The sequence below is a fragment of the Arvicola amphibius genome, chromosome 5, assembly GCF_903992535.2.
Source record: "Arvicola amphibius chromosome 5, mArvAmp1.2, whole genome shotgun sequence".
Lineage (NCBI taxonomy): Eukaryota > Metazoa > Chordata > Mammalia > Rodentia > Cricetidae > Arvicola > Arvicola amphibius.
In genome coordinates, this window is record NC_052051.1 from 141153457 (window position 1) to 141167510 (window position 14054).

Sequence of the window (14054 nt, forward strand, 5' to 3'; positions counted from 1 at the left end):
TTTTCCAGTAAGATCTTTTTAAAAAAGACTTATTTTTCTTTTATGTATAAGTGTTTTGTCTGCATTTTTGTCTGTGTGCCACATGCATACCTGATACCTGCAGACGCCAGAAGAGGGAATCAGATCCCCTGGACCTAGAGTTACAAATGGTGGTCAGCTGTGATGTGTGGCCTGGGAACCCAGGTCCTCAGCCAGAGCAGCAAGTGCCCAACTGCTGAAACATCTCTCTAGCCCTAAAAATTAAAACAATCCTTTTAACAAAGAAAAGAAATGTTTAATGTCAACTGACTCTTTGAGTGTGGGGTCTGCCCAGAAGTGTGGTTGACACACCAGGTGTCACAACGTATTAGTTACTTTTTTTCTTGCTGCAATAAGACACCATGACCAACACCACTTATAAAAAAATAAAAAAAAAAAGAGTTTAATTGGGTTTACAGTTTCAACAGTTTCGAGTCCATGATGGGGGAGCAAAGGCATGGCAGCCTGAGCTCACATCTCAAACCACAAGCAGAAAGCAGAACTAGATCAAAATCGGTCCTTTTGAAACTTCACCGGGGGCAAGCCTGGGATTTTAAAAGCCCCCTAACATCCCCAGTGTGCTCTCTGCCTCCTACTTGTGGATCAAGACGCGAGCTCTCAGCTGTCTACTGTCCGTCTTCACTTGCCACCATAGACTTTAACCCTCTGGAAATGCAAGCTCACTTCTTCTCTAAACTACCTTGGTCATGGTGTTCTTGTCACAGCAATGGAAAATAAACGTGCCTTGTTTTAATAATAGAATAATTGAGTAATAGAATATTAGAATAATAATTAGAAATTTAATTAGTTGCATTCAAGCTCTTTGTAATTGATCATATACAATTAAGGGTACAATGCAATGTTTGATGTGTATTTCCACTTAAATAAAGCAGAGGCATGGTCTCACAGGAACTTTATGTTGAAGGTACTTAATGCACACTCTTAGGAATTTTCTGACATAAGATACACTGCGGTGGTTCCTCAAAATAAAAAAAAAATGCTGAAGTTAATAAGCCCAGTGGGTAAAGGCAATTGCTGCCAAGTCTGATGGTCTGAGTGGTCGTGAGCATCACCTGGTGGAAGACTAGAACCAGCTTCCAGAATGTGCTCACCAATCTCTATATGTAGCCAGGAGGGGTGAGCGTGTACACTCACACAGGCACAAAAGATTTTTTTAATGTATTTACAAAGAACTGCCATATGCTTCGGCAATCTGTCATCCAAGAAGTTGAGAGAAAGCCTAGTGCCAGGAATGGGCTCCTTCTTTTAGGTTCATTGGCCAGTGAAGTCCCAAAGCACCCCAAACTTTATAAGCTATTGTCAATGTTCTTGGTTCCCCTCCAGGCTTGATGGTAAGATCCTGATGTTGAAGACAACCATTTACTTGAGTCATAGGACATGAAGAAATGGAGTTGATGCTGCCCTGAAAGCTTCATTTGTATTGATTAACTTTCATAGCAAGGTGCTAAGCACGCTACTGGGAGAAAAAAAGTGTACCCTCCTTGGGGAAGGCACACAAGAAACATTATACAGACCAAGGTGGTTATATTTAGGAGTGTGTGTGTGTGTATACAGCATACGTAATGAAATGATTCCATGAATTTGAGAGCAAGGAGAGCGCATGAGGGAGTAGAGGGGAGGAAAGAGAAAGGGGAAATAATGCAATCAAATTACAATCTCAAAAACTGAAATGATTTTTTTGTTTTGTTTTGTTTTGTTTTCAAGACAGAGTTTTTCTGTAGCTTTGGAGCCTGTCCTGGAACTAGCTCTTGTAGATCAGGCTGGCCTCGACCTCACAGAGATCCACCTGCCTCTACCTTTACTGTGGTGGTGCGCACCTTTATAATCCCAACACTCGGGAGGCAGAGACAGACAGATCTCTGAGTTTGAGGCCAGCCTGATATACAGAGTGAGTTCCAGGACAGCCAAGGCTACACAGGAAAAAAAATTAAATTTAATTAAAAAAAAAACCTGTCTTGAAACAAAAACAAAAACCAAAAAAATTAAAGACATGTGCCACTACCACCCTGCTCTAAATGATCTTTGAAGAAAGTAAGCCTCCCTCTAACCCCATGAGAACAGTCTTCACTCTTGACAGCACCCCCAGCCTTCTACACTTGGCTTGTGCTTCCATGCCTTAGAAGCCAGAGACTTTGGGCTCCGGGTGCACACTTGCCAGCAGCCTGGCACCGTGCCTCCAGTGAAAGTCCTTGCTCTTAAGTGGCAGCTGTGGCAACAGTCAGCAGCAGTAAGTGCCAGCTAGTATTAGGGCCTTCAAGTACTTCCTATTGAGATGCTCCACGCCTACCCTCCAGTGGCCAGGAAATTAGGGTCATGGCTCTCAAGCAGGCTTGGGTATCAGGACCCTCAACCCTGAGGGGTGGTGTCTCTAGTGACCACAGCCCCGAAGAGCCTCCTCCATCCCTCACTCCTCACCATCTTACTCCTTCCAGCCTCTGCCTTCTGCCACTGTGCCCGAGGCGTGGCTGGTGGTTGCTCCCCTAACCCTTCAGCTGTCTTCTTGCCACAGCTGGCTCTCGCCACAGCTGGCTCTCGCCACAGCTGGCTCTCGCCATAGTTGCACTGTTGTTTCCAGCTAAGCTGGCTGTACCCGTGAGAGGCAAGAAAAGACCATTTGGGAGATTCCTTTTTATTAGGCCTCATAATTGCAACACCATGAGGACGACATGACTAGCTGAACCATCTATTTTATATAGACCAGAGAAGGGCATGGTTGGGGCGTGTCATGTAAGTGAAGAATTGTATTTGCATCCACCACAGCCTCCAGTTTCATAGCTCTGGTCTCTTGCTGCTTCCCCTCCTTCTTCAATGAAAAGGGCTTCCGGGTCATCTAAGGGTCACCACAGCCTATCTTGCCGGGGATACCATCTTCCAGTGCTGGCACCGTGGACTACCATGGTCATGACTGGCGCAAGGCCTTCCAGAACAGGAGCCATGGCTTCCGTTGCCATAACCTGTTCAGTTGGCACGTGTCACCTGGCTTCCGAGTGTGTACAACAGGCTGGCTGTCAAAGAGGGGCTGCCGTTTAAATCTTCCCGGCTCCAAGCTGCTGGGCTTAAGGGAAGGGGCTATCCATTGCTATCCAAAGTGTCTATGCAAAGTGGATAGGTATCTCTCCTGCCCACTCTAGGGAGTTATCTTGGTTAGGGTTTCCATTGCTGCCATGAAAGACCATGACTAAAAAGCAAGTTTGGGGGTGGGGAAGGACACTGAAGGAAGTCAGGACAGGAACTCAAACAGGGCAGAACCTGGAGGCAGGAGCTGATGCAGAAGAGATGTTGCTTACTGACTTGCTTCCCCTGGTTTCTCAACCTATTTTCTTATAGAACCGAGGACCACCAGCAGCCCAGGGATGGCAGCACCCACAACCGGCTGGGCCCTTCCCCACTGATCACTATTGAGCCTCTATTGAGGCTCCTTCCTCTTTGATGGCTCTAGCTTGTGTCAAGTTGACACAAAGCTAGCCAATACAGGAGTTTTGCTCATTCATAGAAAGTTCCATCAAAAACAAACATTTTCAACAGTGTTTAACAATGCTCTGCCCTGCCCCGGCACCGTGGGTCGCTCTGTCTAGTGGTAACCTAATAAATAGCCCCTGCAACTGGGCAAGGAGCTCTGCCTGGTACTTAAGGTAAGCAGCTAGGGCAGCAATATTTGCCATAGGAGGAGGTATTTACGGTGACGAGAACAGGCTGCGCAGCAGCATTTACGGTAAGGGGGCCGGACTGGCCAAGGCCGGGCAGCTGGATCAGCTCTGCCAGCTCGCGGCGCTCTCAGGTGAGAGCACCCGCCCAGGACGGGCGGACTGTGCACAATGGCCCCTCGGGGCAGTGAGGGGCCGTGGCCCTCGGGCCGGACCCACCGCAGCCACGCCCCGCATACGGAACCTCGGGGTCCAAGTGCAGCACAGCCTCACGCATCGTCGGGGGTCACAGTTTGACCCGGGGGACCTGCCCACGCCCCGCTCCCCGTGTCCCGATGGGCCTGTGCTATAGCTTGCGACCGCTGCTCTTCGGCAGCTCGGAGGACGCCCCCTGCGCCGCTTCGGACCCGCTCTCGGAGGATGGGCAGCCCAGCGCCGTCCCAGCCCCGGTCCCGGTCCCAACCCCGGTCCCGGTCCCAGCCCCGGCTCCCGCGGGGACACTGCTCCGACGAGGCGGCGGCCTGAACCCCGCGAGCGCGCGGCCGGCAGTGGAGCTGCAGAGCCGGCGGCGACAAGAGCAGCTGCGCGCCGAGGAGCGAGAAGCCGCTAAGGAAGCGAGGAAAGTGAGCCGCGGCATCGACCGCATGCTGCGCGAGCAAAAGCGCGACCTGCAGCAGACGCACCGGCTCCTCCTGCTGGGTAAGTCTGCACCTAGGGCGCCTGAGACCCTAATGTCAGGTGTGGACACTGCATACAAAGTGACTTTCACCCTGACATTTAAACGACTTCGTCACTCCTGGGTGATTTCGCTCTCTTCCATTGTCTTGTGACCCCGGGCCAGTGGCTCGCCGATTACTAATTAATGAGCCTCTCTGGGAAATTTCCGCCCTTGGTCCATTGATTTCCGCAGCGTGAACTCCACAGGGATGTCTCATCCTAGTCCTCCATTTCCTGCCACAGTCCAGGCAGCTTAGTTTGTTCGAAGAACACCAATCAAAGGAGACTTAGAAAGCCTTTTAGCTGGACCACAAAGCTTTTTATCGTGAACACAGCCTTAGAGCAGAGCTGGGATAGGTGTACAGTGCTGGCAGTTGAGAAACAGCATCGTTGTCTGTACCACGGTGTCATAGAAGCAGTGCCGGTGCTGTGATGCTGTTTGCCCTTCTCAGAACCAGCAGCATAAGAGTGGCAGGTCCGGTCTGTTCCCTCCCTGTGCCCCGCCCCCATCCTCAGTATTCCCCCCCCCCCCCCCCGCACCTCGCCAACTGTAATAAAGTGAACATAAACCTGCCAGCATTTGGAGGTTCCCAGGAGCTGTTCTGAGTTTTAGCAACCTTAAGTGTGCTCTTATTAACTAACAACCGGGAAACGCTTTCTGTGCTGCCAGCTGTGCAGTGAAAGGGGCAATAAGTCATGAATTCCTGCGCGTCTCTGTACACACAGAGAGACCAGAGCAGGACAGTGATCCTCTGAGACAAGGTCTCTCGTTCAACCTGGACCTAGATTTGTAACCACCAGCCTTGGGGTTGCAGGGTTTGGTTGATGCTGGGATCCAAACTCAGGTCCTCGTGCATGGGTGTAAAGTGCCATCTCTCCGTCCCCTAACTCATAAAGTTTTGTTTTGTTTTGTTTTACAATTTTATTGCATTTATTTATTTGTGCGTGTTCTGGCACATGCTCGTGGAGGTCAGAGGACAACTTATGCGCATCTCTTCTCTCCTACCAACTTGTGGGTCCCAGGGATGGAACTCGGGTTATTAGGCTTGCCACACACTGGCCCTGAACCATGAAGTGTTACTGCTCTTTGTCGCTTTTTTAGATTTATGGGGGGAACGTAAGATGTCAGAATTTGATCCAACTTGGTGAGCTATCAGGAGGAAGGGTTGGCGTCTGTGCTCGACTCTGTGTAGGGGGCTATGCCATGAGAAGTAAGAACTAGTTTACAGATGAATGCAGCTCTTAAAACCTGGAGAACAAATATCGAGCTTAAATAGACTCACCCACTTTTTCTTTTTTTTTTTTATTTAAAATTTATTGTAATGGGGTCTGCGCAAAAGGAGGAAGGGGAAGGGGGGAAACATGCAAGGGACACAGGAACACGATGACATGGCCAGGGCCACAGCTTCTGTTGTGGGAAAGAGGAGAAAAGAACAGGGCTGGAGCTGGGGTGGAAGAGGGAAGGGGGAGACCGTGGCTGCATTCCCCCACCCCCAGGAAGCACCTCTTGTCCCTGGCTCTCCTCCTTTACCCTGGCCCCCTAAGATTCCATCTCTCTCGTTCTGCCTCTGGCCCTAGTGGCTCCTTCTGATGCTCCCCTTGGCTTTTCCCTGGAGATACTCCAGTAGATGTTAGGGTTTAGTCACTCCACCTTGCTGAAAGTATCCCTCTGCCTTCCCTGGTTCTGCCCCTCAATACCACTGTGTTCTTCCTTTGGGACAGAATCTTAATCCCCCTCCTCTCTCTCCTCCCTCCCCCTGGGAAAAAACAACAACAAAAAAAGAAAGCACCAACTCCCCAGGAAGGGGCAGCAGACAGTAGGAGAGGGGACTCAAGGAGGAGAGCACAGGACCTTCTAGGGAAAGGCTCACAAATCCCTGGGAGGAAAGGCAAGGGGTTAAAGGTTGAGGGCAGTGGCTGCTGCTGTCCTCTGCCACCCCTGCTCACTGTCCAAGGGACTTCAACACAACTTAGGGGACAGGTGTTTGTAGGGTCAGCTCTGATAGGGAGAAGAAAGGAGCAGGAGAAACATTGTTAAAACCTAGTGAATTCCTTCTTCCTCCTCTGTCTGGAGGCTCCGTGGTTGATGGAGAGCAGTGAGTTGGTGGGAAGAGGAGACTGTACCAAGAAGAGCTTTCCTCCACTCTTCCCCTCTTCCCCATCAACCTGGAGCTCACCAGGGCTGGGAGGGAAGTGGCTGAGAGCTCACTGGTACCCCCTCTGCCCCAGAGAGGGAGCCCACAGCTGTAGGAGGGGCTGCCACTGCCGCCGCTGCCGCCGCCGCCGCTGCCGCCGCCATTGGACAAACCTCACCAGTACCTTTGTTGCAGAGCTCACAGACATGGTGAGGGCCTTGGCTGTGCACCTTCATGTGGTCCGAAATATAAGCCGAGCTCAGCATCTTGCCACACACATGACATGGCACCTTCTCCTCGTGTCGTACTGTGTGCGCCCGGAGTCGATCCTTCGTAGCAAAAGCTGCCTCACATTTCTCACATTTGAAGGGTCGCTCTGTTGAGTGCACTTGTCTGACGTGACTGTTGAGGTGATCCGGCCGGGAGAAGCTCTTGCCACAGTGGGAGCAGTTGTAGGGCTTGTGCACAGCGCCGTCATGTGAGCGCACGTGGTAACTCATGCGGTCCTTGCGCTTGAAGCGCTGCTGGCACACAGGGCACTGGTAGGGCTTCTCGTCCGAGTGCGACAGCTTATGTCGGTTCAGGTGGTAGACGTCGCGGAAGGCCTTGCCGCACATCTCGCAGCCGTGATTCTTCCGGATGCGCTTTCCAGAGGCAGTCGTGGTCACAACGCCACCGGGCGCCACGGCGGCTGTGCCTCCGCCAGCCCCGGCTTCTCCCCCTCCCCCGCTGGCCCCGCTCAGCTGGGGCACGCTCAAGAGGCTCAGGGGCACCATGGTGGGCATCTTCATAGCACCCGAGGGGACCCGGCCAGCCTTGGCTCCTGTGTGGATGGTTTCGTGCCTCCGGAGGTTGTAGCCGTTCTTGAACTCCTTGGCGCACAGGCCGCAAATATAGGGCCCCTTGCTCTTTGTCTTCTTCTCCAAGACAGATGCAACAGGGGCCACAGCGACTGTAGAGGTTGGGGCGACGACAGCAGTGGCTGCCGCGGCGGCGGCGGCGATGGTGGCGGCCGCGGCGGGGGGCGCGGCTTCGGCCGCTCGTGCGGAGACGGCAGGGGGTGGCGGAGGAGGCGCCGGAGGCTGCTTCAGGGCCGCTGTGTCCACGGTGGAGGCAGCAGCAGGGGCTGGGGGTGCAGTAACCACTGCAGCGGCCGATTCCTGCGCAGCGGCAAGAACCGGGAGCAAGTCCACTTGGAGGGGCTCGGCCGCCGGGGCCTGGGGCGTGGGTGGGGGCGCCGGTGCGGCCTGGAATGGACTCTGGGCGCAGCCCTGGGAGGCAAAGAAGCGGGACTGGAGCTCAGCCCCGACCTGCAGGGGGTTCTGGGCGTGACCCTGAGGTGGCGGGAAGGAGTTCATGAGGCCGCCCACCCCCCGGGAGTCCAGGCCCAGCACGGGGAAGGGGGGGGGCCAGCAGCGTGCAAGGGAACACTGGGAACATGGCCTCGGCCACAGTGGGGCCCCCGGAGCTCAGCGGGAGCCGGGGTCACGGGCCGCGCGGGGCCCGGGCTCGGGGCGCCGCCCCCGGCCGGCCGGGTTGGGCCGAGCCGAACGCACGGCCCGAGGGCCGCCCCGCCGCCCGCGCACCCCGGCCGGCGGGAGGGAGGGAAGGAGGGCGTCTTGTGGGGCGCGGAGCGCGGCGGCGGCGGCGACGCCCCCTGGGTGGGGGCGAGAGGCCCCGCGGGGCCGAGGGCCGGGGCCGGGGGCGGGGGGCCCGGGCGGCGGCGGCGGCGGCGGTGGCGGCAGTTGGAGCCTCTCACCCACTTTTTCAAATGAATAATTTAAAACAAAACTAGCTGCCGTATCGTGGTGAAATGTCTTAATTCTAAAACGGAATTTTCTCTTGAAACCGAGGACAAAAAAATAAACATGAGACTCCTACTTTTTCTTCAGGTGACACATTTTCGAACCTCTATGGATAATGGAAACCATGTAATCTGCATACTTTGCTTTGCCCATTTATATGCATACATATGATAAAGTTTAATATTCAAATTGGGCACAGTAAGAGACTCACAACAGCTGATAGAATAATGAACAATAACCTGTAATAAATGTCATATGAATATGGTTTCTCTCCAAATCTTATTGTGCTATACCGACCCTCCTCCTCTTCCTCCTCCTCCTCCTCCTCCTTCTTTTTATTTTATTTGGTTTTGGTTTGGTTTTAGTTTTGGTTTTGGACATGGGGTTTCTCTGTAGCTTTGGTGCCTGTCCTGGAACTGGCCAGGCTGGCCTCAAACTCACAGAGATCGGCCTGCCTCTGCCTCCCGAGTGCTGGGATTAAAGGTGTGTGTCACCACCGCCCAGCTATGGGCCCTTTTTAAGATGCTGCAATGAAGTAAAGATTTTCAGCAATGAAATAAAGGCGAATGACACTGGAGTTGTGGTATGTCTGGAATATAGGGCATCGTATGTGTTGTCTGTCTCCACACAGGTGCATACACAGACGCGTGAATGTTTACATTGCCCTTCCTTCAGGGGACCAGTGCTCTGAAAAGTCACTGACAAGTTAGCACCTGAAGCAACTGTCTCAGCATCTCAACCCCAAGCAGCAATTGTTATAGAGGGAAACAGACAATTTTTCCTAGGTGGTCTTCACATTCTTGGGATTGGTGTGATAAGCATGCCTCCCTTGTTATCAGCCTCTCCATTTGTCTTTCATTTTGAATATCTGCGATCAAACACTTCTTAACCCCCTTGGTCTGCCTAAAGTCTGCTAGTGTCAACTCTTTGCACGCTTGGGAGCAAACAGGTCATGAATAAAGTATATATGCAGATTCCTTCCTGCATTGCAGAATACAGAAAGTACCCTCACCCATTCCCACACTCCCTATCAGTAACACACTATTATAAGAGTTGCTTGAGTACCCCGCAGTGGGTCAAAACTAGATAAGTGACCCACAAGCAGATAGCATATACAGTGTAGATACTCTGTACAAAGAGATGGTTCACTGCCTAGACAGGAGGGAGTGGTCAACACACGATTTCATTGTGTTGATTAGAAAGCCCATTGAAAACTTTAAATAATTTCTGAAATGTTTTATTTAATATTCCCCTTTTAAAAGATTTATTTATTCATGTATTTTATGTATATGAATGCTCTGTTTTCATAAGTACCAGAAGAATGAATTAGATCCCATTACAGATAGTTGTGAGCCACCACCATGTGGGTGCTAGGAATGGAACTCAGAACCTCTGGAAGAACAGTTGAGAGCTTTTAACCACTAAGCTATCTCTCTAGTCCCCATTTAATACTTTCTAACAACTGTTAACCATGGGTAACTAAAACTACAGATAGAATTAACTACCATAAACCAAAACAGAATACAATACTTGCCTCAAAAGAGGAAACCGAGAAGCTTCAGAGTTCTGCTCTCCAGCTCCCTGGCGCCAACTTCTAGAATATGACAAAGCAAATGTTTCTAGGGACTAGGGATACGAAATTATATTTTTAGAATTTCATGCCTATTTTGAATCATAGTTGGGGGCATGGGCATTAAATACATTTTTGAAAGGCAAAACAAGTATTGGCTGCCTGTAATGCATTTTGAGAGACTGTCCTCTAAGGGCATCGTCTCCCACCCTAATGCAGCTCGCTCATTACCTCGTGTTTGAAAGAGCAAGAACTCAAAGTACACATACATTCAATTTATTTAATGGATCAGATTTTAAAAGCTCAAAAGAGGGAGAATTATGGTCTCAAGAAATGGGTTAATAAGGTCATGAGTTATGGTTAACAAGAGTTTTTTTTCTTTCTAAATGTATTTTGTCTGTATGGTGTTTTGTCTGCATGTCTGTCCGTGCACCATGTGTATCCAATACCCTTGACAGCAAGAAGATGGATGGCATCAGACACTCTAGGACTGGAATTTCAGACAGCCGTGAGCTTCCGTGTGGGTGCAAGGAATCAAATCAGCTCCACTAGAGGAATACCAAATGCCTTAACCACTGAGCCATCCCTTTAGCCACTCACAAAAGCAGATGTCCCAGCCTCTCTCCCTCCTCTTATAAAGCCCTTGGTTACTCAGTCACAGAAATCTAACCTAATAACCTTATCCAGAATCTCAACAGCTCCTACAGGCCCCACCTCTAGACACCAGATTTGGATTAAGTGTCTTCTCTCTTAATACCTCAAATTTTCAGTTGAATTCAAAACACGAAGCTTAAGGTGCAAACTCCGAGATATTCATGGTGGTACACATAAACCAGGCCTTGGGGAGACCGAGGTGAGAGTGTACTAAGAGTTTGAAGCCAGCTTGGGCAATAAAGTAAATTCCAGGCCAGCCAGAACTACATAGCAAGACCTTGCGGGGGAGGGGGAGGCAGGGGCAGGGGGGGAAGGAAGGAAGAAAGGATAAAGAGCAATATAAGGACATATTCAAACCGTACCTAAGTCACAGCACTAGTTATGAAAATATTTAATCTACCTAAACACACAGAGCAAGCAAAGCTGCACTCGCTGCCAGTGTGTTCTCCAACGAGTCTATGGCGTTAGAGCAAGCCAGTTGCCATTGACTTTTCTCCCATGTCTTTCATTGACAATGGACATTTATGAGGAAGAGCCCTCATGTGTCGTCTCCTTGTCTGATGCTCTTTCAAGTCAATTACTCTGTTTGAAGAAGTCAACTGCGGATCAGACCCATGTTTTCAATCTGGTCATTTTCTATTACGGTTTTTTTTTTTTTTCCGAGACAGGGTTTCTCTGTGGCTTTGGAGCCTGTCCTGGAACTAGCTCTTGTAGACCAGGCTGGTCTCGAACTCACAGAGATCCGCCGTGTGATACACTCTGTCACGAAGAGCAGTCCCTCTGGGGCAATCACTGGTGGTCTTTTGCCAGAATCCCGGTGTGAACTGAGCTCCTCTAAAAGCACAGAGTGAAGTCACACAAGAGCTTTTCATCACCCCCATGAAGTTAGTCACTGCTTGACAAGTCTATTTTCGATTTGATATCTGTGCAGGCTAGTTTCTGTGTCAGCTTGACAGCAGCTGGGGTTATCTGGAAAGAAGGGATCTTAATCAAGAAAATGGCTCCACGGGATTGGCCTGAGGACAGGTCTGGGGGTATTTTCTTGACTGATGTGGGAAGTGCAACCCCTGGTAGTCCAGTGGTATAAAAAAGCAGGTTGAGCAAGCCAGGCAGAATCAAGCCAGTAAGCAGCACTCCTCCGTGGCCTCGACATCAGTGCCTACCTCCAGCAGGGTTCCTGCTCTGACTTCTCTGGATGATGTGTTATAAACGTTCAGATGAAAACCTATCCTCCTCAAGCTGCTTTTAGTAATGGTGTTTTATTCCGGCAATAGAAACCCTAAAACAGAAGTTGGTACCAGGCCATGGAGTATTGCCGTGACATACCTGACCATGTGTTTTGGGGAGGACTGTGGAAGGAGCTTAGAACTTTGGGCTGGAAAAACCAGTAAGTGCTCAGAACTCAATGGGCTGTTCTCTGGGAGGTTCAAATATAAGAGAACTGAGAGAAATACAGCCAGTGGGGACCTGGATTGGGAAGCTCCAGAATCCTTTAAAGGTTGGGAAGTTTGAGAATCCTTTAAAGATTATCCAAGCCATTTGCTGTGGTTTCGGTTGACTGTGATTAACAAGGGACCAGAACCACTACAGTGAAACATTTGCTTTGCGGGAATAATCGATGCTGGTCAGCTAGAGCTAGGAATCAGCTGTAATTAAGAAGAGACCAGCATTGTTGAGGTAAACTCTTCTGGGGTTTCCTCAGGGTCAGCACACAACAGCTGTGGTCCAGAGGGGGCTGAGGCTGTGCCTCGTGCTAGCAGCTGAACTTGGTAATGGGTAAGAGTTTTCTAGGTGGTACCACTTTTGAAAGCATGAAGGGATCACTGAGGTTTGGCACCGTGTGCCTTGGCTGGCATCCCTGAAGAGGCTGGGAGAGGCCATCAGTGAAGGTGTACCCGCAGCTGCAGTAGAAGACCATCTACTGAAGGGGTCACAGAAGTTGAGGCTTGGCACCATGTGACAGGGTCAGTCCCTGGAGCGAGCCGAGGAGGGAGTATTAGTGAAGATGCAGCCCAGTTTCAGAGACCCAAGCATGTTGGAGATGCAGTACCGTGAATGGCTGCCCAGGACAGCAGTAAGTGTGGAATGGAGCCAGCCTGAGCCTATGAGACAGGTGTGTGCTGTGAATGGCAGAGCTAGAAAATGGAGATGTCAAGGTCCTTCGAAGCCCAGAAGGTTGTGAGTCCCAGAAAGCAGGCACTGAAATTTTTATACTGTTGAACTTTGACTTCGTTTTAATTTGATTGTAACTGTGCCCTGGTTCTTCCTCCTCAGAGTAAGAAAGTCTTTATTCTGATTTAACAGGCACCCACAGTTGGGAGGCTTTGAGCTTTTTTTATGAGTTTCTTTTTAATTTTTATTTATTTATTTGGTTCCATAATACCAGATGCGCCTCTCTGGGGAACGGTGATGAGGCAGGCTGTGTGTGCATGTGGTGGACAAAGGGACAGATGGGAAATCTGTGGACCTTCTGCTCAGCTTCTGCTGTGAATCGGGACAGCTCTAAAAGGTTAAATCTGCCAATAAATAAACAATCCGCCCTAAGTAATGTTCTTAGATTCGGATCCAGAACAAAGGAGCTGGTGAGAAGGAAGAGGAACAGAGTGACCAGGGAGCAGGGGGGTAGGAGACATTCTGAAAAGCCCATCTCAGGGCAACAAGTACAAGTCGGTCCTCTTAAAAAGAGGTAGGTTCATTTAAACCAAGCCAATAGAGGCAGTGTCCTGCTGTTGGAAGCTGTGGCTTATGAATATGAGAAGCAGCATTTAAAGAACGTTTCCTGGGCTGGAGAGGTGGTTCAGTGGTTAAGATCACTGACTGCCCAGGCATGAGGACTCAGGTTCAATTCCCAGCACCCACCTAGCTGGTAACAGCCATGTGTAACCCCAGTTCCGGGGAATCCTATGCCCTCTTCTAACCCATGAGCACAGCACACACACATACACAGACATTCTTAATATCCTTAGATCCACAAATAAGTATAGGTATCACACACACAATACACACACACACACACGTATGTGTACACACACATACACACATTAAATGTCTTTGCAACAAACAGATAAAAGCACAACTGGTCAAACTGCAGAGAAAAAGTGACTGTGGTTCTGTGATGGTTTGAAGGCGAATGTCCCTCATAGGCTCATATATTTGAATACTTAGTCCCCACTTGGTGAAACTGTTTAGAAAGGATTAGGAAGTATGGCCTTGATAGAGGAGATGTGTCACTAGGAGCATACTTCAAGGTTCCAAAAGCCCATGTCATTCCCATTCCCGGTTACTCTCTCTCTCTCTCTCTCTCTCTCTCTCTCTCTCTCTCTCTCTCTCTCTCTCTCTCTCTCTCTCTCCTCTCTCTCCCTCCCTTCTCCTTCCCTCCCTGTCTCTAACTGTGCCTGATGGTTTTGTCTCAAGATATAAAGCTACTGCAGCAGTACCACACCTGCCTGCCTGTCTGCCTGCTGCCATTCACCCCACCATCATGATGGCT

The 14054-nt window shown here is 50.2% G+C and overlaps 2 protein-coding genes across 2 annotated transcripts in view; one reads left to right on the top strand and one right to left on the bottom strand.

Annotated features, from left to right (window-relative positions):
• The first annotated feature begins 4018 nt into the window (after positions 1–4018).
• Positions 4019–14054, top strand: part of Gnal (G protein subunit alpha L) — a 122099-nt gene continuing 112063 nt past the window's right edge. The window contains exon 1 of the mRNA XM_038330097.1: positions 4019–4382. Coding sequence (XP_038186025.1) covers positions 4019–4382 — 364 coding nt within the window. The remainder of the gene's footprint in view (positions 4383–14054) is intronic.
• LOC119814406 (myc-associated zinc finger protein-like) lies at positions 5702–7975 on the bottom strand. Its single transcript, XM_038330096.1, is given in 2 exon segments — positions 5702–7941; positions 7943–7975. Coding segments are annotated over 2 exon segments (1401 nt in total). The 3' UTR covers positions 5702–6573.